This window comes from Podarcis raffonei, chromosome 9, assembly GCF_027172205.1.
Source record: "Podarcis raffonei isolate rPodRaf1 chromosome 9, rPodRaf1.pri, whole genome shotgun sequence".
NCBI classification, from domain to species: domain Eukaryota; kingdom Metazoa; phylum Chordata; class Lepidosauria; order Squamata; family Lacertidae; genus Podarcis; species Podarcis raffonei.
This window is the reverse complement of record NC_070610.1, coordinates 5,108,743-5,136,180: the sequence shown is the minus strand read 5'-3', so window position 1 is coordinate 5,136,180 and position 27,438 is coordinate 5,108,743. Positions and strand designations below refer to the sequence as shown.

General features: G+C 44.4%; 1 protein-coding gene across 6 annotated transcripts; it reads left to right on the top strand.

Annotated features, from left to right (window-relative positions):
* Window positions 1-375: 375 nt before the first annotated feature.
* Window positions 376-22,885, top strand: MFSD10 (major facilitator superfamily domain containing 10). 6 transcript variants are annotated; one of them, XM_053402576.1, is made up of 14 exons: window positions 376-483; window positions 1,208-1,306; window positions 2,455-2,649; window positions 3,889-3,985; window positions 4,262-4,365; window positions 7,121-7,279; window positions 9,734-9,922; window positions 12,707-12,815; window positions 13,789-13,891; window positions 16,513-16,621; window positions 17,590-17,680; window positions 19,652-19,699; window positions 21,085-21,174; window positions 22,357-22,885. In XM_053402576.1, exons 2-14 carry the CDS (start codon window positions 1,292-1,294, stop codon window positions 22,458-22,460), a joined length of 1,413 nt encoding a protein of 470 aa, XP_053258551.1. In that variant the 5' UTR covers window positions 376-483; window positions 1,208-1,291; the 3' UTR covers window positions 22,461-22,885. The 6 variants fall into 6 exon arrangements, with proteins under 6 accessions (XP_053258551.1, XP_053258552.1, XP_053258548.1 ...); XM_053402577.1 differs by having other exon boundaries at window positions 389-483; window positions 1,197-1,306; window positions 2,460-2,649; XM_053402573.1 differs by having other exon boundaries at window positions 389-483; window positions 1,197-1,306.
* The last annotated feature ends 4,553 nt before the right edge of the window (window positions 22,886-27,438 follow it).

Sequence of the window (27,438 nt, the reverse complement as noted above, 5' to 3'; positions counted from 1 at the left end):
AACGAAGCAACTGGCTCCCAACTGGGTTGGCTTTCCAATTCACGGAGGAGGAAACGGGTGCCGTCGAAGACCCGCTGGCCCCGCTCTGCCCGCCAACAGCGGAGGCAGCTGGGCTGCCGAAAGCCGGGAGGCGAGAAGGGCTGCCAGGGCCAAAGAGCCCCTGGGAGAAGAGGGTGCCGGGCTGCGGGCGCCCCTGGCCGGATCCAGCGAGCGCCTCGCGCGGCAGCAGGAGCGGCGGGGCGTTTTTGCGCGCCGCCTGGGCTGCTCGCCGGGCGGCGCGGCTTCTTCTGTCCAGGGCGCGCCTCCCGCCCTCGGCGCCCGTCTTGCTGTGGCCTTGGAGGCGCCGGGAGAGGCCCCAGCCCGGAAGAGGAAGCGGCAGGAAAAGCCGCGGCGCCACCGAGGACCCCGGACGCCCACGCCTCGTCTCTCGGGCAGCCGCCGCCGCCGCTCCGCCCGGCCGGGTCCCCGCGCTTCTCCGGGCAGGTGGGCTGGCGGGAGGGGCGGGTGCAGCGCGCGGGTCCCCTTCGCGCCCCCGGCGCTTCTCTCGCCGGGTCCGGGGGAGCTCGGGGGAAGGGCGCCGATGCGCCAGGGCTGCCGCCTTGGCCGCCGCCCCCTCGGGCGAAGAAGGCTCCCTCCGCCCCGCTGCTCCCGGCAGCCCGAGGCGCGGGCATCGCCCACCCGCCGGAGCGAGGGGAGAGGGAAGGGTCCCCAGGGGCAGGGGCGCAGCCAGGAATTGTGTCAGGGGGGCAGAGCCTCAGATTGGAGCCAGGAATTTTGTTAGGGATTGGTATTGATTTAGGGGGCTCCCCCCCGGCTCCGCCCCTGCCGAAGGGTCCCCCCTCTTTGCATTCCAGTCCGGCTCCCGCCCCTGGAAGCAGCTTTGCAGGACGCGCGCCTCTTTGGCCAGTTCAGCCTCTGATAGTTGATGCTATAGATTGAAATCGTACTGCGAAATTAAGATCACTTGGCACTGTTAAATACATTATTTGGTTTCTTTTCGAAAATTAGCAACCCTCCTTATAATGTGGCTTAAAAAAAAACCACATACACGTAATTGCAGCTGCAACCAAACGATGGATCAGTGTTAAAAAATGCAGCCATAAAAGCTCGGGTTGCCATATTTCAAAAAGTGAAAATCCATACGGTAAAGTTGTTGAGCTTCCCCCCCCCCCCCGGGACATTTTTACCAATTTCAGAAATTCCACAGAAAACCAAACCATTAAGCAGTACCACCAGATGATATGAGCGCTTCAGGGCAGCGGCTGCTACCAGTGTGAGGCCACAGCAGACCATGGAAGGGGATGCGGTGAGAAATGCCTTGAACAATATGCATTTTTGCAGCTTCATTTGTACATATGGAAAAAGTGGTAATATGGAGTATGCTTCATATCCTTAATACTTTTGAATTTCTGTCTCACGTGCATTCTGTCAATCTGCTTTTTGATAGAACACACTCATTTATCAGTTTTCTGCAGCTGATAACCTTGCCCAGGGAAGTCTGTTCTGTAACTATTTTAACCTTTACAGCTAGATGGTGCCTCTCTTACTACAAAGCCTCATCTCAGAGGAGAGTGTCCGTTTCAGTCCTCACTAGAGGACACACAGTGGCCGTTCCACCTCTGTGGACACTCAAAAGTTTTACCCTAAAGCAGTGGTGATGGGAGTTGTAGTCCCAAAACAGCTGGAGGGCCAAGTTTGGCCATCACTGCCCTAAAGAATACAGCTTGCATACTTTTAACCCCTATTAAAATACAGATGAGAGTTCACTGTTCTTCCTGCGGCAGTTAAAAGTCATCTCTATTCAACACCAGACCTTATTTGATTGCTAAAGGCTATGACAAATACTTCCAACTAAAGCATCATCTTCAAAGAGCACCTGGTTAATGAAAGATCATGGTGCTGCACTGTAAATTAATGGGATTTTGTTCCAGCCCAACAATGGGAATTGGAGCTATAAGCTGGTTTCATTTTAGGCATTGGTATTTTTGATGCTGTTGTACCAGATATATTAAATATTAATGTCTGTGTGTTTATTTGGAATTTTTGTGGTTAAGTTAAATAAAAGAGGAGTGGTAGTTCATGTTAAACCATGCCTAGAGCCAGAGCTACTATATACAGACCCAGATGGTAGATTGTTAATACTTAAAATAAAACACCAAGGGGAAATAATTTATGTAACAGGAGTCTATGCACCTAACCAGAATAAAATGGAATTATTCAAGAAGAGTGAAAAAAGATGTTGGAATATTTGGAAGGAAAAATAATATTACTGGGAGATTTAAATGGAGTCACCAGTCCACAATTGGATAGATCAGGAGAAGGAAGTAAACAAGGGAAACTACCTCCTACCTTTTTTTTTTTAAATTGCAGTAAAATTTCAATTAAGGGAGAATGAGTCAGCAAGTTATCCACTTCCTCCCCTTCCCCCACCGCCCGACTCCCTTTGTATTTCAGAGCAGGATCCCTGAGACAATGTCACTGGGGAAAAGCCAAGAGAGCAGGAGGCCTCTCAAGGAGTCCCGGGGAACTGAAGAGGGCTCTACTCGTGTGATCACCATTGTTTTTATCGCACTCCTCATAGACCTGTTGGGTTTCACCCTCATCCTGCCTCTGCTTCCTTCAATTCTTGACCATTACAGCAATAATAATGTAAGTAAGACCTAAGCCACATTTACCCAAAACACTCGTGATAAACATGTAAAATACGATGGGATGCCACCATGGCATGATTGTGCTATGGCAGTGCTTGAAACTCACATCTCTGTAAAGAGTGTGCTCTAACGATAATGTACCACTTTAGTCCAGGTGCCAAAGTGGTCCACCTGGAATTTTGGTGTGCCAAACATCCTATCTTCTGTATACAGTGGTACCTTGGGTTACATACGCTTCAGGTTACAGACTCCGCTAACCCAGAAATATTACCTCGGGTTAAGAACTTTGCTTCAGGGTGAGAACAGAAATTGGGCTCCGGCGGCGCGGCGGCAACAGGAGGCCCCGTTAGCTAAAGTGGTGCTTCAGGTTAAGAACAGTTTCAGGTTAAGAACGGACCTCTGGAACGAATTAAGTACTTAACCCGAGGTACCACTGTATGCAGATGCCTAAACCAGACAATGCCTCTATGTAACCTCTGGGCAATTTGAAATGTTTGGGTTCAGTGTTTTGGTATCTGAGTGAACCAGCAATGCTCATGGAGCATGTGTTACTGCTTAAAAACAACAACTTTTCAGGCAACAATAAATGTTTAGAATTCATAGTAAGTGATCTAGCACATCTGTGTCTTAGGTGAAAACTTAAGACAGGTTTTGATGTAACTCTAAACTGGTACGGTAACACTGCAGCGAATAGTAACTGTTAGTGTTTTTTTTAAAGCTGCTCTTGTTATCTTACAGTGGGGAGATTTCAGACTTGTGATGGTTAGTTTCGTTCTTCACTCTTTGTTGTGCTCCATGTTGCTGACTGTAAGAAGGCAATGCAGCAAGCCCTTGTATTACTCTGGCTGGATGTGAAGCATAGGATTAGTAAAAGCAGAACGTGACTAGTTCCTTCTTCCCCTTGTGATGTGGCATAAATAACGGAGAGAGTGTGGTTAAGCAATTCTCTTTCTTTCCAGTGGCTTGTCTGTCTCTGAACCACTAAGATGTTAAATGATAGTCCAAATGTTACAGAGCCTGCTAAGGTCTGAGGGCAGTTCAGACTTTCTGTCTATTAAAGCAAGTGTTTCTAAAAACATTGGTTGTGGTTACTTTTTGCACATGACAAGAACTATAAAAAACAATTGTGGAATAATTGCACGTGGTGTGCAGCTCTCAGGCTGACTATGGTTGCTCCCCTGTCCTCCCTGAATAGCTCCCCTGAATTTATCCCTCCCATGCATATTTTCTTCCACAGGATAGTTTCTACATGACGCTGCAGCACGGGGTGGACTGGTTCAGTGAAGTGGTGCAAGTTCCTTCTGAAAGGAAATACAACAGTGTCTTATTCGGAGGTATGGATGAAGTTTCAATATAGGACTCACAGTTTGCATGGAGCGCAGGACCATATAAATCTGGCATTAAATGCAATTAAGCCATCTTAATAATGTATGGGAAATACTTCCTGATGCCTTCAGGTGGGTCCTGAGGACAACGGCCCAAAATGTTTAGGATCCATGGCAGCCTTCAAAATGTAATCTGTGGTATGGCTCACACGTGAACATGGCTGTGAAGGATTGACCTTGATGCTGGCAGATCCCTATTGCATTTTAATTTTCCATATTTTGCAGGTCTGATTGGCTCCATATTTTCCATCCTTCAGTTCTTCTCCTCTCCACTTACTGGTGCCACGTCTGATTACTTTGGGAGACGGCCGATCATGTTGTTGACTGTGGTATGTCTGTTGACGGGACTAAAGAATGTGCAGTGTAGATCGGTTACATGATCTAAGTAACCCCGGCTAAACCCAGGCAGCCCTTTTCCATTATGCACTGGGTGTTGTGTGAGTCAAACCATTACATTTTCTGGATTAGTTCTGGTCAGGATGAATTCATCTTGCAAGGTTGATTTGCACAGGTAATAAGTAGGGCAAAATCATAGTTGTTGTTTTTTAAAACTCACCCAATTCAGCATGAGCTGGCTGCTCCTCTGGTGCGCACACACAGGCCTTGAGCTTTTCCTGCGTGTTCTCCTCCACTGAGGAACACATTGCCATTTCCTCTGGCACAGGCTGTTCTTCTTGCATGTTCACATGCACCTCCCATTACTCTCTTCCACAAGTGGAGAAATATACCAGCAGCATCTCCTCAGCTCCAGCCACCTCACCCTTCTCCAAGGTTTTGTCCTCGGCTACTGACTGCGTCTCTTCAAAGTCCAAGCCCCTCAGCTGCCCATCCACACTCTGGATCTCCTCCAGGGGGGCTCCCAGGTTGCTTTCAACCCCCTGTAGCATTTCAACCGGCAGGGCCCTCACCTCACGTGGAGTCACTCTTTCCTCTCCTCTGAGGCTTCTCACACACTCTGCTTGCAGCTGTCAGTTGAACCACTGGTTTTGCCGCTCCATCCATTGCTGGCTTTGCTGCTCCAGAAATGCTGCCATTCCTCCATTTCGGCTCAGATTCTTGCTCACAGGTTCTTCAGGGAACATGAATCCCACTTCTGACAGCATTGTTGCACGCCATCCTAATCTCCGAGCAATGCGAGATTCCAGGGGTTCCAGGCGCTTAACCAGGGATTGTGTTTCCTTCAGGATGAGGTACAGGGGAGTCTCTGGGGTCTTTATGGGATATGGTGTGTGTGTGCATACACAACCTGAGCCTACCATGGGTCTACACCATTAACACCCCAGCTTTGGATTCAAACATAAATCAAACATTTTTTTTTATAAAACATTTATTAAGGTTTTACAAAACATATATCACATATAACAAAACAAAAACATCAACAACGAACAAAAAATACACACTTAACAACAAAAAAGAAAAGAAAAAAGAAAGAAGAAAAATTCCACTTTTTAAATTTCAAAAATCCATATCCCTCTTTCCTGACCTCACATCCCCCTTTTTTGTATTCCTCTTTATTCCGTCCAATTCAGCAAATTCTAACCCTTTTTCCAAACTCGTTTAAAATTATATATTTCCAGTTATTATGTCTCTAATTTCCCATATCTTGAACCTTTACACCACCTTATATACTTTGACATAATATTATTCTAGTCATGCCCCCTCCTTGTTAAAATTCCTCTTTTCAGAACTCTTTTAACCATACCCCAAATGCCGTGTTGCCTTCACCTCCCACATCATTTTAACACTCAAACATTTTACAATATTTTTGTAGATAGTTCTTAAACTTTTTCCAATCCTCTTCCATCAATTCTTCCCCCTGGTCACGGATTCTGCCAGTCATTTCTGCCATCTCCATGTAGTCAATCACTTGCATATGCCACTCTTCCACGGTGGGTAGATCTTGCAAACATAAATCAAACATTTCTGTGACTCTCCCTCCAGTTTGCTGCCTTGCTTCTAGCTCACATCGCTCCAAAACTCTGCTGTCAACTCTGTGTTTGTGCTTCTATCTAACCGCGACTTGGGAGAGGAGGCCCCACCCATTTGCCATCTCACACAGAGCCCCTTCCTTTGTTCTCTTTATGGCCCATCACCCAGGCTCTCAACTCAATGGGAAGCCAGCCTGGCTTGTATTTCCACACTTGCTGGATCCAGGGGTTGAGAGGGTCTTTGCTTACTGCCTACTCTCCCGCCCCAAACTTATAACCATATATATTTATGGGGCAGAATCCTACAAGACCTCATCATCTTCTCCTCCCCGCTGCAGCCCTCTGCACATGCCACCAGAATCTGTGCTTTACTCTTCATTTAAAGAAAGGAGAAGGAATATATTTGTTCACACACAAGTGCACACATGCACCCACCCACCCACCCACCCACCCACCCCAGTACATAGCAGCTTTCCTGATTCCTTTTAATGAAATGAAGAAAATGACTAATTTATCAAGTAGCAGGAAGGAAGGAGATGGGGATGAGAGCAAGTATTGGGGGTAGGATGAGTGAGTGATCCAAAGGGCGGGGGGGCAGTGGCTCTCAAAGTCATCTTTCCCTGGGCTCCCTTCAGCCTGGCAGTGCTGTTGATTCCATCTTACAATAAGCAGCTGTGTATCACCTTGCCTTTAGGCTAGAAGAGAAAAGTTTCTTATGCCAGCTGAAAAAGCTGCAATTCTTTGCAGCATCAGAGATGTTTTAGATAACCTTCATGATTTCTGCTGCTTGAAGGTTGCTGAATACACAAGCTTGGACAATCCCAATATGTGTGAAAATTCTCTTCAATACTACTTTTATGTGCTTATGAATTGGTCTGCATATGGCCAGTAATTGTACTAGGGGTTTTTTCCTCATCAAACTTTTATTCTGAATAAGTAACCTGGAATTTCTCTTTAGCTTCACAAATTGGGTTCGATAAAGAATCCAATAACAGTATTCTTTTGAGGAAACATGAGGTTTCCCCCCATTTTTTAGTTTAGGTTCAGTTTAGCTTCCCCTGTGTAATACTGTAGGTCCAAGGCGGAGTGCTTACATTTTCTTGTGCTTTCTAAATACCATTATTTTCATTACGTATGTACCTTCTTATTTCTGTAGATTGGTATGATAGCATCATATTCCTTGTGGGCCATTTCCAGGAGCTTTGAGCTATTCATTTTCTCCAGAATTCTCGGTGGAATAAGCAAAGGGAATGTCAGCCTCTCCACTGCAATAATTGCTGACTTGCAGAGTCCAAAAGCTCGAAGCAAAGGCATGGTGAGTTAACGGCCTGGTGTGAGCCTTTGATCAGGATCTTTGCTGTTTAATTTTTGATCAGCCACATGGATGTGAATGTGTTCTGCATACAGAGTAGGATTGGATGAGATGCAACAGTGACATGAACATGGCCATTCCCCTGTTTCGTTTGCCCAATAGTAGGCTAGGAATGTTAGGTGCCATTTTCCCCAGAATCCCAAGGGGTGGTAGTTGAATTCTCCAGTCACAGTCCAACCTGACGTTGGCCTAAACTTCATGCTTCTTTCATTCCAGTAGAAAAATGGCAGATTCCTGGTGGTATCCAATGCAGTGCAAGGGCTGTGCCTGCACAACGGAACGCCCTCCCCCTCTTCTCCCTGTGCCTAAATGTGTTCAGGAGTTTTGCCCCCAACCCTCTGGAGCAAGTTTGGGGACTGTGCGAGGGGAGTACGGGGAGGCACAGGTAGTGGCCGTGGTGGCAGCCCTGGCTCTGCTCGTGTCTCAGGGAAGAAGACGCAGCTCCCCTTCATGCCCCACACCAAGAAACTGGGCCAGCTTGGCATCTGGCCTCCTCCGCTCCCTCAATATTAGGGGGGCTGAACCCCCTGCTAAACGATGTTGAGGGGGCTGAGGTGTCTTCAGCCCTAAGGAGCTGGCACCTATGCTCTCAAGACAGCTTACACAATATACAGTGGTACCTCAGGTTACAGATGCTTCAAGTTACAGACTCCGCTAACCCAGAAATAGTACCTTGGGTTAAGAACTTTGCTTCAGGATGAGAACAGAAATTGTGCTCCTGCGGCGCAGCGGCAGTGGGAGGCCCCATTAGCTAAAGTGGTGCTTCAGGTTAAGAACGGACCTCCAGAACAAATTAAGTTCTTAACCCGATGTACCACCATATAAGCTCTATCAGTACAACTTAAAACATCTTAATATGTGTTGCATTTGTGCAAAGTGCATGCTTTCCCCAACGAAACCAACAAAATATTAAGAACACATTTCTCAGGAAAGTGCTCTCGCTCCCCAAAAGGACTCCAGCTGCTCTTCTTCGTGCTGAAGCTGACGTGACAACAATGCAGGCTAGAATTGATTACCTGTGCCTAAATTATGTGAAAAGACTTCAGTCTCTTTCGGAGGAGAGATGCCCTGCTATGTCTTACACCAGGGGTGGCCAATTCCCGAGGGACTGCGAACTACTTTCAGAATTAAAATCTGACCGTGATCTACCCCCCTTTTTAGGGGTTCAGGTCAAAGTTGTTGAACTTTGTTTAGGGAGGGGAAATGCCCCATTTTAAGCCCTTTTTTGGGGTTCCATTTTTGGGGGGGGACTTTTAAGGGGGGAGGGGATTAGTCACTCTCCATCTTCCATTACAGATATCAGGAGAAAATACAGGCAAGGGGAAGGGGGCTGGGCTGGGTGCTCTTGGGCAAAGGAAAATGAGCCCGCGATCAACAGCGATCGACTGCAGCCTCCTGGGGATCGACCAGTTGATCCCAATCGACCTGTTGGACATCCCTGTCTTACACAGAACGGGAACAGACCAAATGCTGGAAGGCTGGTGTCCAATGCTTCTTATCCCAATATCAATTACAAGATCTTCAGGTGACCCTGAAGATGGATAAGAGGCACTTAAGAGACTGTCTCTTTAGGTCCGATGCAGAAAGGGATCTAACCATGATTGCTTCTACCAAGAGCTCACCATGGTTCCTTCTTATCAAAACGGAGCATGCCTGAGCCAGATACCTGGCAAAGCTCCCACTTGCCGTACTAAGAATCGCTTTTACAGAACTACGATTCCAGTCGATGCCCTTGGCGGTGTTGGGTGGACAGTACGGCAAAGTACGTTACGAAGAGAGACTCTGTGTGGACAACCCTGCGTTGAGGACGTGTGCTATTATTTATTGCAGTGCCTGTTATATATAGACCCAAGAGACTGATTTATAAAACCCCTGTTTATGAATGGAACACATTTGAATAGGGTGGAAAGGGTGAAATGGCTACTGAGCGACACCGACGACTTTGTTACTTATAAAGTAGCACTCTATGTGCTGGCAGCTAAGAAGGAGGAAGGAACTAGACAAAATAGCAGTCAACTGCAAAGGGGATTCGGATATTTAATTTGGCACATCTTACCTGAGAATCTTCTGCTATTCTGTTCTATGTAATGCAACAAATAATTTTAGTAGCCGTGACCGTGGTTTTATTGTATGTCTGTGCCCGATGATTTTTATGGTTATTATTGTTGTTGTTGTTTGTTCTCCTTCTGAACGATGCCATGGCCTATGGCTAGTGCAATAAAAAGTTTAATTGGTATTGGTAACAAAATATTAAGTTATTATTGAGAAAGATGAATGTGTAATTATGGGTATCTATGTTTCAAATAGTACGTGTCCGTATTTGCTGCTCTGCAAGCTCTATTAGAGTTGAAGGAGGAGAGAAATGTTACTAAATAAGTATTATCCTTGTCTCCCTAGGCAATGATTGGCGTTGCTTTCTCCCTGGGCTTTACCTTTGGGCCTATGCTTGGAGCATACCTCTCCATGGAGAAAGAGAAGGGAGAAATCTTCTATGTTCGGTCTGCTATGTTTGCTGTCATGTTTGCAGTGATTGACTTGGCTTTCGTCTTCATGTTGTTGCCAGAGACACTCCCCAAAGAAAAACGGGTAACATGTTCTAGAGACAGATAGTCGCCATCTTGGTCTTAACAGAACATCAGGAAACCAGTGCCTCCATTTTTAAGCAGAATCTGGCCCAAATAAATTGTCTCACTCTGCTCTATATTTTCAAAACAGGTCTGGAGCTCCATGTATTCTTGTTATTGGCAAGTGAGGGAAGTAGTTCAGTGGCAAGTTATCTTCCTTATGTTCCATTAAGTGGAATTGCACAAGAAATGCAGAAGAACACATAGTCCTCAAGGGCAGAATTTATTTACTGCATTCAAGTCCCATCTCCCCTCCAAAGAGTACAGTTCCCCCCTTCCCATTTAATCACCACAACAAAACTTGAGATAGCTTAGGCAAAGAGAGAGAGAGAGCCCATGGTCACCCCATGAGCCTCATGGCAGAGAAGGGATCCAAACTCTGGTCTCCCAAGTTCTAGTCTAGAGCCAAACCACCACATAATGCTGTCTTTATTGCCCTAGTTGGAGCATGGCATATGGATGGAAAAGGCGGACTGGGTTAAGTGGTCCAAGTCACTAAAGGCAAAGTAGCAAATACAATTTTAATGGTTCTCCATTAATTTTGCAAATGCTTAAGATAGTTTTTTCATTAATCTTGATCCTTCCAAGAGCTGCCTTGAGCTACTTGGCTTTTTAGTGCTAAGAAATTATCAAGTGTCATGTTACTTTAATTCTGGACAGAAAAGGCACACGTTGAGAGAAATGATTAACAAACATAGTTTAGGCCTTGGAAGTGTGCGAGTGGCTGTGTGTGAGTGTGTGTTTGTGTGGTGTCAGATGGTGGGCGTCAGCTCTAACCATTAGCAAAGTGAAGCAGCTGCCAGATGGATGGTGTATTGCATACTGTCAGGGAGGAAGAGAGAGGGCTGTGGGATTTTTCTGCTTCAGGTGTCAAAGTTGGTTGACCTTGGTCACTATGCACCTTCATTTGCCGAGGGACCCTTTGCTGCTCTGACATTTCGTCAGCCCTGGTGTAGATACAGGAAAAGTAAAGCTAGACTAATTCCAAAAAGCCATTGCTAGAGAAGTATAGTCATTTGAATCTGGGATCTCTCAGCCACCACAACCCCTGAATCTGGGATATTAACAGCACATTTACACGGTCCACTCCGGAACAAGTCCCTCAAATCCAGTGGGGCTTATTCCCAGGTAAGAGGGTATAACATTGCACCCTAAAGACTCCTTAAACCTGCTTTATAGCACAATTTTGTGCATGGATACTTTGACATAAGTCCCATTGGGTTCAGTGGACTCAGAATTGCACCGGAGGCCCAGACAACTCTGCATGCATAGTTGTTTGTTTCAGATCTCCTGGGTAGCATGCAGAAGCTGGAAGGGTCTCTCTCCCTTGCTATTCCTTTCCTCTACATATGATGAAAATAACTGGATGTAGCTATAGTGTCATTTTAAAACAAATACTTAGAGTGCATTGTACAAGCAGAATTGGGAAATGGTTGTTTGAGATCACCAACTGAATTTAGAACAATGTGCGTAACGGATAAAATTCTGATTTGGTCTATGCAACTTTAAAAGAAAAACGTGTTAAAACAAATATCAAATGTTATACCATCACAAACTAGATATATAAACCAGGACAAAATGGGAGAGAGATTTCTGAAAATAAAAATAAAAATGAGGCTTTCTGCACCATTGGTGGGGTTGTCCCAAAGTGGAAAACTATTGAAGGACATAAAATAAAATTTAAAAGTAAAAAATTGTTTTAAGACCCAAGCTTTTTAAAAAATATTTTTATTGTTTCATTAACCAGTACACTCAAAACAATAAATGATAGCAAGAATTATATAGCATAATAGAATACCAAGGAATAAATGAAACGAAACTGGTTATCTAAATTAGTCCCTATATACCGTATTTTTCGCTCTATAACACGCACCAGACCATAACACGCACGTAGTTTTTAGAGGAAAACAAGAAAAAAAATATTCTAAACGAAATAGTGGATATATGATTTTTTGTGGTTCATGCTGTGGCCACAGACATGTGAGTTTGGAGTAGCCCAATGCAAAAATCCTGAGGATCCATGTGGATCCATGCTTTGTAACCATGGAGGAGGGAAGGAAGGGGAACCATGGATCCTCTGCTCACGACTGCAGCAGATCCTCCCCGCCACCCGCAGGCATTCGCTCCATAACACGCACAGACATTTCCCCTTACTTTCTAGGAGGAAAAAAGTGAGTGTTATGGTGCAAAAAATACGGTAACTCTCAATTAGTATGAGGTAGCCTTCTCTCTTTCCCAGTACTCTTTATGTGTTAGATAATTTTCCTTTTATTTATACCTGTACAACCCAGGACTTTCAAGATTTGGCTCCTAAGATTTCCAGCCAGAGCACACTCCCACAGTCTGCTTTTGCAGCAACATGGGGTGGAAGTGTCGGTCTTGCTCAGGGGTCAGCAACCTTTTTCAACCGTGGGCTGGTCCAGTGTCCCTCAGACCATGTGGTGGGCCGGACTATATTTTGAAGAAAAAAAATACGAACGAATTCCTATGCCCCGCAAATAACCCAGAGATGCATTTTAAATAAAAGGACACATTCTCCTCATGTAAAAACACGCTGATTTCCAGACCATCCATGAGCCGGATTGAGAAGGCGATTGAGCCACATCCGGCCCCTGGGCCTTAAGTTGCCTAGCCCTGGTCTTGCTCATGCAGGTAGCACTAAAGTCCTGGTTTTGTGTGGCACGCAAAGCGGCTCAGTCATCGCCTTGAGACTCAATTCTTTCTTTCCTTCTCCTTGTTTTGTTAGGTGTCCTCCATTATGTCGGGATTCCAGTCAGCAGCTGGCCTGATTAGTCCTCGGGCTCTCTTCCAGTTCTCTGCCGTCAGCCAAAATATGGAAACCTCTTCGAAAGAGAGCAAGTCCTTGAGCTTTTTGTTCTTCCTTTTATTATGAAGTTGCCTGTGCATGTCAAAATCCACTACCTTTTTCTCCTTTGCGCCAACCCTGATGTTGCAAAACGTGTTGTCTTTCTTCACAATGAGGCTTAGCCCTTTCCTGAATATATTTGCATATCTGCACTTTTGCTTGAGATTTGGCAGTCCTCCCAGTGAGCAAACTGGCTTGAGTTTATGCAGCACATAGCATGAAAGAATGATTGCAGAGATATGCTTTGAGTGCGTAAGGCCTCTGTGTGCATCAGCTTCTGTTAGTAACATGAAAATATACTCTCTGACATGTGGAATGAAACATGGAGTGCAATAGAAATAGGTTTTAAAAAAAACACACACACAACACAATTCCAGTAAAAGGCACATTTACTCTGAACTAGTAATCACACCGGTATTTTTCTTACCACATCTTCATAGTAGGATTAGTCAAGTACTGAAGCTTTCAATACTTTTGCAGAGAAAGCATCTTATCTCACCGTCTTTTAAAATGTATTTGTTTAAAACATGTTTATGCCACTTCTAAGACATATCAAGGTACAGCATCTAATTAATATCCCCTTACACAGGGGTTATGTTCCGGGGATAGCGCATGACACCAAAATCACGTATAGTCAAAACGCATTGGGTGCAGGAGCGGGTGCCTGTCCAGTGGGCCAGCAGAGATGACCTAAGGCATGGAAAGGTCAGGAAGGGGACAGAGGAGGAAGGGGCTGGAAACTGTGTGTATATGCAAGGAGCCAGTATTACATCTGCACTGGATTTGTGTGTTGTAACAGCTTTTAGTCTTCCACAGCTGGAGCCAGAGCCCCATCTGAGATTTGCAAAGTCTAGAGCTGCTTTTTTGAAGGTTTTGATTCTATTGGTATGGCCATTCTGTTGGTATGTTTACTTTTGTACTTGTTCTTAAGAATGGAATTTGATGGTGGTGTTTTGTAACAGATCTCAAGATCCTAGGCCTGGTGTATTTCCTGTATCTTTTCCTGTTTTCTGGTCTGGAATACACTCTGAGCTTTCTTGTCCATCAACACTTCCAATTCAGCAGGTATTTCGCATGATATTTATTTTATTTGTCAAAATAGTAGGCCTCACGAGACATCAGTATAAACAAAGTTCAGTCGTGGTGTTTACTCAGATGACCTCTGTGTTTAATTACAGTATAAGATGTCATTCCCACTCCAATCCACCCCCATAACGTAGGCTCTGGTTGAGAAAACTCATCTAGGTCGGGATGGCATGGGGATGAGGGACCAACTCCCTTCTCTTGCGGGGGCCCAATTAGTGCCATTGCCTTCCGTTAAGAGTTTGGGTGTAATCCTTGATGCCTCCCTTTCCATGGAGGCGCAAGTTACAGCAACAGCCAAGGCGACATTTTTCCACCTTCGCCGCATCAAGCAGTTGGTCCCTTACCTTCCCCACCCCGCCCTGGCCACAGTGATCCATGCGACGGTCATCTCCAGGCTTGACTACTGTAATTCGCTCTACGCGGACCGCCTCTCCTGGAATGCCCCACGGAGAGCCTCAAGGTCCATAAATAGCATCACCCTTGTGGTCCCAGGCCCTAAGGAAGTTAGATTGGCTTCAACCAGAGCCAGGGCCTTTTCAACTCTGGCCCCGACTTGGTGGAACGCTCTGCCTCATGAGACCAGGGCCCTGCGGGATCTGATTTCTTTCCGCAGGGCCTGTAAGACAGAGTGTTTCCGCCTGGCCCAAAGGCTTGGAGCCAATTTGATTCCCTCCCTCCCTCTCTTTCTTTTTTCTTTTCCTTCTCCTCCTGCGATGAGGCTACATTTTAATATTTTAATGTTCCATTATTTTAATGTTGTATTTTATTTTTGTTTTTAAGTTGTAATCATTCATCTTGTTTTTATTATTGCTTGTAAGCCGCTCTGGCCTTGGCTGGGGAGGGCGGGGTATAAATAAAAAATTATTATTATTATTATTATCTAGTGTTGCAGGCCATTTTCTCTGGAAATATTTGTCTCGTTAGCTTGCATAAATCACCCAAAGTGGGAACTCAGCCGGCAGTCCTCTCTCATATGAGTGAAGATTCCTATAACCATTTTACTTACCTATTTCCTTGATACATTTGAATCATGCTCTTCCATCAAGGATATGTCTGACAATTTAGCTCAGGCGTAGGCAAACTTGGCTCTCCAGATGTTTTGGGACTACAACTCCCATCATCCCTAGCTAACAGGACCAGTGGTCAGGGATGATGGGAATTGTAGTCTCAAAACATCTGGAGGGCCGAGTTTGCCTGTGCCTGATTTAGCCTCTCTGCACCTCTGTTAGGCTGAGAGAGTTGCTTCCAAAGGCCAATCACCAAGTTTCGTGACTGAGCAGGGATTCGAACTCATGCTTGCGCTCTTTTGGAACGTAGAGACGGCATTCTCCAGGTCTGAGAGATCTCCTGTCAAGGTGCTCTGCTGCGGACCCAGGTGTATGTGGCAGCTAAGTCTGGGAGGCTGCCTGCCTCTCCAATTCCCTAATTGTGCTAGTGCAACACTGCGTCATGCATTGTGTTAAATTATAACATGGCAGGCACTTTCCCACACAGGCCCTGATCCCAGATAAGTCCACTCCTGGCGGGGCAGGAGGGGGGGCCCAGGCAGCTGCCGGTGCTCATGGGCCCTGCTAGGGAACGTGGGGCCTGGCAGCTGCTCAGTGCTAACACTGGTTCTCTCATATCTTTTGTTTCCCTCCGTTTCTATCATATGATTACAATTTTTTAATTGATTTTTGCATATTTTAACAATGTCAACAAACATATGAAGATACAAACGTAACCCCCTCCCAAAGACAAGAATATTCCCAGACTGTCCTCATTACTGTATGATTTTTGAGAGCTTAGTTTTTTAGGATTCATTGCTGGTAACTGATTCTGTGTCGTTAGTGGTAAGGCTGTCCAAGAAGCCTTCCCTTTTGCAGGGACACCAGAAGCTGGGGGCAGCTTTTCATTTCTGAATGTGGAGATGTTTTGGTGACCAGAGGTCATTCCTGAGAGGCTATTTGGTTTGTAATGATCAAGAGTTGCCCAGACACTTAAATGTTTTTCATTATAAAAATGTGAATGGAGTCAGATTTCATCCACCATCACCCCTGGCAACACATAGGTGTTGCCAGGTACTTAAGGACTCAGTCCATTAAATAAATTTGCATTTGCTCATTTATATGTAGAAATGCCCCTGAGAAATTAAGATGGTGTCTGGTTGGCCAGGTGTGTGACTTAGCAGCAGTACACCTTGCAGGGCAGCTGGCTATCCTAATATATTTAAGATTAAAAAGGAGAGGAAGGGCAAAAGAACTGAGGTATGCTGTCAAAGTCCTGGGAATTGGACCCCCTGGGCCACCCCTCCAACATCCCTGTATGTTCCTGTAATAATTTTAAAAGCCGCCTGTAGAGGGGAGATTGAATGCTTTATGGCAAGGTTTCTTCTAGTTACTGACTGGGTAGAACTAACTACTACTAACAAACATAACTGCAAATCAAGCTAAACTACTTTGCCCCTAAGAGGGCTGTGTCAGAACTACTAAACTGGTTAGTTAGGGAACATGCCCAAATATCCACAGTATATATTCCTTAAAATATAACAGCTGCCATCCATGTTAATTTTGGGAGTTTGGACATGGAGAAGAAAATAACTTTTTCCTGTTTTCTCTTAGTCTGGAACAAGGGAAGATGTTTTTCTTCATTGGAATTACGATGGCTGTGATCCAAGGAGGTTACACTCGCCAAATTGAGCCAGGAAACGAAGTGAAGACTGTAAAAAGGGTGGGGCTTGTTTTCCATTTGAAGGAGTCTTTCTTGTACTTTCTTTTGCTTCATGCATACTTGAAGAGTTTTCAGGAAATGTGTCTTCTGTCATTTAACTTGTAATATATCCCGTTGATTTCTCTCCTTCCTTTTGTGAGAGAGTACACAAAGCATTTGTTCATGTTGGAGAAGGTCAGTGTTCAGTAGACCATAATAATGAGAGAGAGATTGGCTTTGGGGCTATGAAGTGGATAGAAAATGGTCTTTAAAGTGCAGTTTCTGGTGGTAACGGTGCCCAATTCCACCATCAAACAAATCATTCCAAACCAACTATTTTGTTCCTAGCATAAAATTTCTTGTCAGTTCGCCAAATGAGAAAAGAAAACCAATAAAATAAAGGCTCATTATCCTATTCTCTATTTGCTTACAGAGATCTTTAGGGGGGGAAAAACCTAGAGAAATTCTGAGTCATCTTGCATGCCACACTTCTGGTCATTTTACTCACATGTAAAATGCCATTTTGAAAAACTGTTAAACTTGAGGAAATTATCTTTGAAATGATATAGAGCACGTTAACTATATATGAAAATGAAAAATGGGTCTATAGGTTGACATTGTCATGGAATCACCCCTGCTACATAGCTCTTTGGTTTTCCTTCCCCTTGAGGCAGGAGAGCTCTTGAATTTCTCAGTGCAAGGGGCTTTTGTGGCAGGCAGGGGCGGGCAAGAAAGGAGAAGGGAAAGGATGAAGGTGGCCACTGACTCCCGCCTTGCCTCACCCGAATGTTGCCATGTTCCAGGGAACCAGCCAGGGCTGTTTCAAGGTGAGCAGATGCCTGCATCTCAATAGTTGAAGCAGAAGACAGAGCAGGAGCCCAGCTGCTCTCAGAGTAGGGCAGGCCCAGGAGAACAAGCTTTGGGTTTTCACTAGAGTTTGTGTACTGTAAAACCATATTTCTCACTTTGCCGCCTTTTCTTTTCGACAGGCAATAATGGTGTCAGCTCTTGGTTTCCTTTTTGTTGGCTGGAGTTCTAATATGATCCTCCTGGGCACTGGACTGTTGTTTTACTCCTTTGGTGAGCTTCTCAAACAAATCTTTTCAGGCGCTAAAGCAAAGCGAAATTGGCTCCATAGATTTCTTGAGTTCATTAATGCAGAATGGATTTAGGTTTCCAAACTGCCTTTGTTGCTTATCAATCTTGAAGGAGCTGTCCTTTCGAGTTTATTTTAATGCTAATGACATGATAGAAGTTGCCATGGTGATGTTTAAACACGTCATTAACTTGTGTTACCTCAGCTTATGGTTGATCTTTCCAGCCTCCTTCTAGGGGCTGAAGAGGATATCTAAATTGTCAATAATCCTGGCTTAGCATGCTTTTCCAAAAAAGAAATGTGATGTCCCCGACTGCTGTTTAAATACAAAATAGACATCTACAGGCAGAGGAAAGTTGCATAGTCCAGGCTGTCCAATCAGGGCTTGAGTTCAGTTAAGCGCAGGGGTCAGCATACTTTTTCAGCAGGGGGCCGGTCCACTGTCCCTCAGACCTTGTGGGGGGCTGGACTATATTTGGGGGGGGAAAATAAAAATGAATTCCTATGCCCCACAAATAACCCAGAGATGCATTTTGAATAAAAGGACACATTCTACTCATGTAAAAACACGCTGATTCCCGGACCGTCTGCGGGCCAGACTGAGAAGGCGATTGGGCCGCATCCGGCCCCCGGGCCTTAGTTTGCCTACCCATGAGTTAAGGCAAGGACTCTTGAACCTAGAGGATGCTCAGCTTCCCAGTTGACTGCTGAGGAGATGGACCAGTCTTTTCTCTGTAACTTAATCCCTGAATTGCAAATACTGCAAAGCTCTACAAAAGACCAGCAAGGTATTTAAAGAAAGGCCTTACTGGAAATTTCTGTTCTCTGACTGGAAGGGATTCCATCACCTTTTGATGGCTCCTTCCTCTGGATCCTCATCTTTGGCTTTTTCTCCAGAGGAAGGGGGTGTGCTGACCTCATAGATCAGCTTGGAAAGCTTGAGGAGCCCTCTGTCCCTTGCTGCAAATACAGAAAGGCCATCTGGCAACAGGAGATCTTTTATCATGCTTGTGAAAAAACATTGCTGAGGGGAAGGTTTGAGCACTGGAAGTGCCCCAACAAACTCCTCCCCATGTTCATTTAAAGGCAGAAGCCTGAAGGACCAGCCACCTCCCATTTCCTGCACCACAGGGGGTTGGACTGGATGACCCTCTGGGTCCCTTCCAATTGGACAGTTCTGTGATTCCATGATGCAAGTCCTGAAAAAGAGCAAGAATTAGAACGCCCTCCGGGAGGCTTGCAGACAAAAAGTCACAGTATGGGCATTTCTGTTTTCTCCTGAGGCTCCTGGAAGGCATTTGTTCACTTCAGGATCTACCAGCATGATCAACTAAGGCAGGCACCCCCAGACTTGGCCCTCCAGATGTTTGGGGACTACAGTTCCCATCATCCCTGACCACTGGTCCTGCTAGCTAGGGACGATGGGAGTTGTAGTCCCAAAACATCTGGAGGGCCGAGTTTGGGGATGCCTGAACTAAGGGATAGTTTTTGGTATGACTAGCATCTGCCTGACCAGCACTTTCAGGAAAAAAACTTCACCCTAAATTGTCATTAGGACTTAAATTCTGAATTCATCACTCCAGCAGTGTTTAAAGGGGGTGGGGGAAGCTGATTCAGAGAGCAGTTTGGCAAACTGCTTTAATTAAGACAGTCTCTGTGCTCCTGTATGAGCAAACAGGAGTGGAGGAGCTGTTTTAAAGCCTTTGCAAAAGCCTCTTTGTGCAGCGTGTGTATGAGAACTATTTCAAATGGCACTTTTGCATGGGGTTTAATCCCCATTCAAGTGATGAGCAGGGATTCGATCCTGCTGTTTTGGCTATGGAATCTTGTTTCCTACTGGGAACTGGATTGTAGCCCATGCAGAATTAAACGTTCTCCTCCTGCCATCCATTGTTAACACGTTTGCATTCTCACTTGTTTAATCATTTTCTAACCTGTTATTAAATTACTTCCAGCTGCTGCTACGGTTGTTCCTTGTTTGTCTACGGTGGTGTCTGGATATGGTACGTGGCTGTTTACTCTTGTAATGCGCAGAGCCCTTCTCTAAGGAGTTTTTTGCTTGCTCTTTTAACTGTGTGTTGAATCTTTAAAGCCAGGCTGCTGTCAGATTCTTTTGCCTCAGAGTTGGAGACAGATTAAACACAGAATTGGAAACTGATTCCATTTGGCATTGGCTCCTGCTCTGAATTGTACAGCACACAGTAAGGACAGTAGGTGTGGTTCAGACACATGCAAGCACTCCAAATACCATTAATTTTCATGGAAATAAGTGAAGGATCTGTTTAATTCTCCTGTTAAGAAATGTGGGACTTCAAATGGCTAATTACTGCCTGGGGCATGTCAAGTTTTTATAGGCTGCTTATTCCTATATGGTGCTATCGACTACAGATACCTGACACTAGAGCCCACAAAATGATCTTTAAATAAAATAATACATTTTTGCAGGTGGAAACTATTGCCCTATTTTCACGTGTTGTATGTGCACAAGGGAAGATAATGACATTCAGTTCAAAGTAATGGTAGGAATGGCCAAGAATAGCTAAGTAGAAACTCTGTGCTCTCACCCAAGGACTTGCTCAACATTCCTCTGCCGGTTAACTGGCAAATAAAATATACCTCAGGGAGCCTCACATGGAAATGTAGTTTTGATGCTGAGTTTTAGCAGTGAAGTACACTCAAGATTGTGGGATTTAGGCCTCACATGCTGGTGGTAAACTTGCCTGAACAACTCTCCTTGTTTCTCATAAAGGCAAAGTTGAGAAGAACTTCTAACACTATTAGTCCAGTTGCACCTAAAAATACAAGATTAAAAGGACAAGAATGAAATGGAGATAGTTAGAATGTTCACTAGGTTTGACAGTGCAAACTTGTTCTCATTATTTGAATAACTGAAGGAATTGGGTTATGTTGAAAGTGTTGCTCGGTAGCTGGAGTTGTTTCTGATGCAACTAAAGTGTTTCTTTTGTTTGTAAGCCATCCAGGGCATTGTCGTCAATGGACAGCTGTCTAAATGTAAGAAGTAGATGAACTACAGCAGCTTTTTAGTCTGAGACATCATGGCAAACGCACAGATACTCCTGCTACCTCCCTGCTACATAACTCCTTCCTTGACTCCACTACTTTGCAGCCGTTTTGCTTGCGCTCTCAAATCTGGGTCTGCTGACCAATCATAGTTCCAGCCTCAATAACGCTCAGGAGGCAGTGGATCTGGTCTTCCTAACCAGCCTCGGCATAAGGATGCACGGTTCCCTCTTAAAGACCCAATCCTTTATCATTTTATTTCTCAGATGTTTTATAGTGCTGGGCTCTAAGTGTTTTGCCTTGATAGGGAAAGCCAAGAAGTAAAAAACTGAGAAGTAGTAAATGATGGTGGTTCTTTCTTTCATAGGGTTAGCCAGCCAAAAGGGGACCGTAATGGGAATCTTAAGGAGTTTGGGGGCCCTCGCAAGAGCTTTTGGACCAATTGTGTCAGCAACAGGTAATTGTGCATGTTATGCGTGTGCTCACATGCACCCTTGTCAGTAAAAGAAACGATATATGGATTTCACCAGGGAGAAAATTTAACCTCCCACTGCGTATCATGGAAAGTGTTTCAGCTATGGTAGGATTCCTGTTTTCATACTTCTGTCAGGAAAGGTTGCAATAGCAACATGCATTTTCCTCGATACTACGAAGCGTGGCTGTGATACAGAGAAGTGCATCCATGCACCCCACATTTTGTTTGTAATTTGCATCACAAGATAGTCTTGGCAGCCAGCTAAAATTAGAAACTTGCATTTCTCTCTCTCCCTTCTAACGTCTAAAACTACAAAATGCCTGCCTTGAGGTTGTTGCAGTCTCTTTTTCTCTTGCTCCAGTTTTTGTTTGTTGTGGGGACTCTTCAGCCCTCTCACTCAACCTTCCCTTCCCACCATTAGGTTTAAAAAGCATCTTTTGGATAAGAGCTTTTTTAAAGGGGAAATGCTGCTGGTCAAAGTCCAGTCTCCAAATGCTTTTTGAACTTAGGAGCTTTAAAAATCAATTTGGGTATTCTTCCAGGGAAATTCTATGGGGAAAAGGTAAGGTTTTTATCTCACTGTGGGCTTGCTGTAGATGTTTGTGTGTGTGCTTCGACTCAAACTAGCTGTGTATTGGAAAAGGTGGCAATTGAGGCTCCCCCAGGAACTGACCTTCCTATAGCACTTGCTGACTAGAGAGAAGCAGAGTTTTGAACCCCAGTTACCTCACAGGAGCCTCCCTATAGCTTGCGCCAGGCACAGAACCTCAGGAAAGCAAACAGACCTGCAGCAAAACGTTTGTGGAGCTGAGTCACATCCTTGCCCCTTTCCCATCCATGAGGCTTTCCTCATGGTAGAGTTCCTGGAGCATTTTCTGACACCTGCCGTCTTGGGCAAATGTGGTTATTTTTTATTGGGCCCTGGCTGCTGCCAGTCTGTTGATATCGTTGGATAGGAGCAGAGGGTTCTGCTTTCAGTTCAAAAATTCCAGCTCAGGTAATATTTAATTCTGGTGAGGAAAAGTTGGATCTTCTGGGAATGGCAGAGCTCTTCTCACTCAGTTTGGTACAAACTGTTTCGTGGAGGCCACTTTAGGAAAGTTCTCGCTTTTTCCGGATTAACAATATTTTTAAATGCTGTTTTTCTCCTTCCTTTCTTTCCAGTATACTGGCTGGCAGGAGCTGAAGTTTGTTTCACCGTCTGTGCCTTTTCGTTCCTCCTCCCCTTCGTTCTCCTTGGATACATTCAAAAGCAAAGGAAAGAGTAACAAGCAACTCTGGCTGCCATTTTCCAAGAAACACTGGAAATCAGGCCCTTAGGCGGCTGAGCTAAGAAACATTTTGTGGCACCTCCGGCCTTTGCATATGATGAAGTGCACAGATTTTGAGCACACGTTATTTCTGCTGCACTGTGGCAAAGAGCCCTGGAGAGAAACCTCAGCTACTGCCTTTTAGCAAACAATACCTTTGCCATAAAAAATGGTCAGATACATTTCCTGTTCTGCAAGAGAGTGCACAGTGGTGGGAAAGGGTTGTTTGCTTTGGCAGAAAGTGTTTAAAGAAGGAAATGAAACAATATCTACAGACTTGCACTAGACATGCTGCATAAATTTTGCTGAATGTGTTTTGTCTGTACGTGCACGCACACATGCAAACATATACTATCCTTGAAATACATTTCCTAAATAATATATTTACTGTTGATTTGTCTGCCAGATTTGAAGCACACACTGGTACCGCTATGGCAACACTCGTTATCTGCAATTATCCAAACACAAAGAATTATGCCCAAACCTCACTACAAAAACAGCTGATTCAGATATCCAAACAGCCAGAGTTTGCCCACTTCCTTACTTGTGTTTTGCTGGTTGGCTGCAGCCATTTCTGGAAAAAGCCCGTGGGGGGCAGAGACTGGACAAATCACAGATTATAAATGTTCCCGTAGGAAATAATGGAAATCATCAGCTCGTTATGGAAATGCTTGCAAATGATTTCCTGGTAATGCACTGTGTTTGGAAAGCAGGACCTACATGTACAACATTTCCTTGATACTTAGCTATTGAGCTCAAGTAGATCTGTATGTTTTGCATATTGATGCCAAAACCCGAGTCTTAACAGGTTGCCAAGGGCAAGAGTTTCTTTAAACCAAAGGCTTAAGCTGCAAGCTGGAAAAGTGTGTACAGGTATATCCTACGGTTAGCTATGGGGGGCAGTAATCTGAAACACATCATGTTCGTACCTTCATGTGCAAAAGATTGTGTAGTTAAGGTAGTATGTATCTAAGGTAACCAGTTTTTTGTTTTTTTGCATAATTATGATTCTGGCTCTGTTTACAAGAAGCGTATTTTATATTCTTTACATAAATATTTCAGATTAAGCTTCAGGGATAATGGGAAGACTTTTCATGCTTGCAACAAATCACTTGAAGGGAGGAACTTATGCCTTACCACATGGGATATTTGAACGTGAGGCACGCTTAGATTTGGCCGATCATTCAGTATGGTGTGAAAGCATGAGATACAGTGCAGTCTAAATCATGATCCACTCAGAAGTAATCTATTTAATTCTATTAATTCAGTGGGGCTTACTCCTAAGAAAGTGGTTAGAGAAGTCCTGTTTCCTGTTCTGTGAGGGAACTGTGCTGCCAGTTCTGTGAATTTAAGCCTAGCAACAGTCATCCACCAATAGTTCTGACTAATCTGGATTAACACTCCTGTCTGGGGTTTGTTTTTTGGAAAAAAAAATGTTTTCATATTTTATTGGAATTTGATTGTTTTAAGAGTTAAAACTAGAGTATAAAGTCAACCAAATTTTGGTCTACAATTGCAATTTGATACAGGAAAACCTGAACAGGTTGACATTTAAGGTGGCTTCATATTGTGCCTTGATGTTGCTTCAAAGCATCAGCTTGCTACAGCCAACAGTTACGATGGCTTAATAGGTTGGTTTTCAGGGGGGAAGGAACCTGAAAACCTAAGAGTAATCTGGAACATACGAAGCTGCCTTATAGCAAGTATAATAGTTCAGTATTACTCAGAAGTCAGCACTAGCTAGTAGTTGCTCTCCAGGGTCAAGGGCAGACGGGGTCTGCTTCCTGAACCTTTTTTGAATTCAGTTGTTTTAAGATTAAACCTGAGGTTTCTGTGTGTAAATGAAGTGTTTGACCCCTGTGCCAAAAACTACTACTGTAGTGTCTGTGGAAACAATTGTAGCACTTAAATTACAGCTGTGCAAGACACACACACCCCAAATCTAATTTGGGCCCTGATTCATTGATCTGGATCTTCCTCTAGTATAGACCTAATCTGGACCTCTTTTGCATTGAGAAACCAAAACAGCCATTCTTTTTTCTTTTTCACTAAGTGCATGAAATTGGAGACATGGTAGCCCCTACAGGTGGCCCTAGGGCAGGCACAGGCAAACTCGGGCCTCCAAATGTTTTGGGACTACAATTCCCATCATCCCTGACCACTGGTCCTGTTAGCTAGGGATGATGGGAATTGTAGTCCCAAACATCTGGAGGGCCGGAGTTTGCCTATGCCTGCCCTAGGCTGGTGATAGCTACTTTTTGAAGTCCCATTTAGTTGAGTGAGGCTTACCCTTGAACTGAAATCCCATTCCCACATAATGCAATACCACTTTTCCTTGGCAGCTCCTTGCAGCTGCTGTAATAGTGAATATTGGCTCTAAATAACTTTTTCTCTATAGCAGTCTATAGAGCATTGAGCATACTGTTTTTTGTGTTGTGCGGATTTTTTTGTTTTCCCTGTATAAAACTTTTGAGAGACCAATTTTTCATTGAGTTATTAAAAGCACCCCTGTCTTTGTGCCTTATCCAGCAAGTTGGATCCCAGCTGGTTTATTCTCCTGAATTCCAGGGTTGTATCTGTTAGAAGAGGCAAATTTTATTCTGTTGGTTTTCCCCCTCTTTTTCTCCTGCTACACAAGCAGCCAGCACACCAACTGCCTCTGAATGTAATTGAAAAAGAGAGCAACAGGAAAATAAAGCCAGGAATGCAGGAAGAGAAAAAAAGCAGAGAGGGAAAGTTGGGGAAATGAGAGGAAGCAAGAAAAACAAGAGATTCTTTGGAAAGCAGGGGGTAGCAAAAGGATGCTTCCCCTCCCCCAATTTATCTCCCTTCCTTAATCTATAGTTGACTACTGTGACCTCTGCCAAAAGCATAACAGAGGGGCTGGCCCCTCTCCTTAAATTAGAAGTGTGCTATTTTCGCTCTGTGCCAAAATGGTTATTTGTCTCTGTAAAATAGGCTAAAGGGTCTGTTTATATTTGCTGCTCTGGTGTATGAGGGGTTAATTGTCATTGCAGCCTCTTAATTGGAGTCTCATGTAACAAAAGTCACCTAATTAAGACCTGCAGAGCCCATTCTCAACCAGGTCTGTTCTGTCTCCTCCCACTGCATAGCAGATATCTATATTGCGTTTTGAAGATGTTGCTTTTTCAATAAACATTTTAAAATGGAATTTTTTATTCCAGTCTGTATCTGTATTGGATTTTGTTTGTATATATGAAATGGTTTTATCTATGTTTTTATGGTTATATCACTTAGCTATGTTTCTGAGAGTGATTTATGAATTGAGCTTAAAAAACAAAATAATAAAAATTCCTTCCTTCCAGATAGCATTTATATTGTATGTAAGATTCAGGACACAAACTTTATTATCAACATACATCATAGTCCTTCGGTTTGGCTGCAGGCTGCCTACCTAGTTTTGTACAAATCACGTCGAGAATATATTGTAAGCAAGTTGGGTGAATGAGATTAGCCTTGGCCAAGGTAAGCTTGTGCTCAGGATCTAGAGAAAACAAAGACTATTTTGCAGATGAATAGTGGAAGATAAGCACCTGACAGCTAGAACTAATCCACAGATAAATGAAATATGTGAAAAAATTGTCCAGTAGCACCTCAGAGACCAACTAAGTTTGTTCTTGGTGTAAGCTTTCGTGTGCATGCACACTTCTTCAGATACATGTACACAAAAGCTTATACCAAGAACAAATTTAGTCGGTCTCTAAGATGCTACTGGACAATTTTAATTTTTTTATATATATTTCGACTGCGTCAGACCAACACTGCTACCTACCTGAATCTAGAACCACAGATAATGTTGATGAAGGCTGTATGAGTGTTGCAAATTTACACTGTTGAAAGCCTATCTGTGGGTTAGGGAGCAACTGGGCAGTTATTGGGCTCATCACAGGTTTCACTAGTGATGTGTGATGTTATTTGGCCTTGAATCTTTTTGTCAGGGGTCAATATACTGGCTTGCTGGATTCCTGTAGCCATATGCTAGAGTTAGTGATTTTGTTTCCATGCTGCTCTACTTGCCTTTTTGTCCCATTGCCCATGGGGGAAAACACTGATTCATCTGAAGACCTGAATCAGCATAGGAACATGTTTCTCACTTGTGTTGAGAATGCTCTACAGGTCTGCACCATCTGCCATGTCTCATGTGTGTTGGGGGAAGTGATAGTTATCATGGACATTAAATAATAGCGGATACACCGCTACACAAATTGGCTGTATAGTCCAGCAGATTTGGGGTGTTGTCTCTACTCCAGGCAGCCACCAGCCACTGAAGGCCTGGCTGCAATTTTTACTCTATTGTTTCTGAAAGTGGTGTGTGTGCCCCTCCTCTTCTGGGTTTGGAAAGTATAGCAGACACAGCAGTGCTGTAGCCCCAGCATATTCTAGCCTCCCCATCCTCTCCACCATAACTGGTAGCGATGCTCTGTTGGTGTCTTTGGATTGCTCTGAATTGAATATGTTTAAAGGTAAAGGTACCCCTGCCCGTACGGGCCAGTCTTGACAGACTCTGGGGTTGTGCGCCCATCTCACTCAAGAGGCCGGGGGGCAGCGCTGTCCGGAGACACTTCCGGGTCACGTGGCCAGCGTGACAAAGCTGCATCTTGGCGAGCCAGCGCAGCACACGGAAACGCCGTTTACCTTCCCGCCAGTAAGCGGTCCCTATTTATCTACTTGCACCTGGGGGTGCTTTCGAACTGCTAGGTTGGCAGGCGCTGGGACCGAGCAGCGGGAGCGCACCCCGCCATGGGGATTCGAACCGCCGACCTTTCGATCAGCAAGCCCTAGGCGCTGAGGCTTTTACCCACAGCGCCACCCGCGTCCCTCTATGTTTACTTTTCCATAAATGTGCTGTGAGTCTTGCAGCAACATGAGCTCAAGAATACCTGGATCTCAGAAACAAGGCACAAGGACACACAAC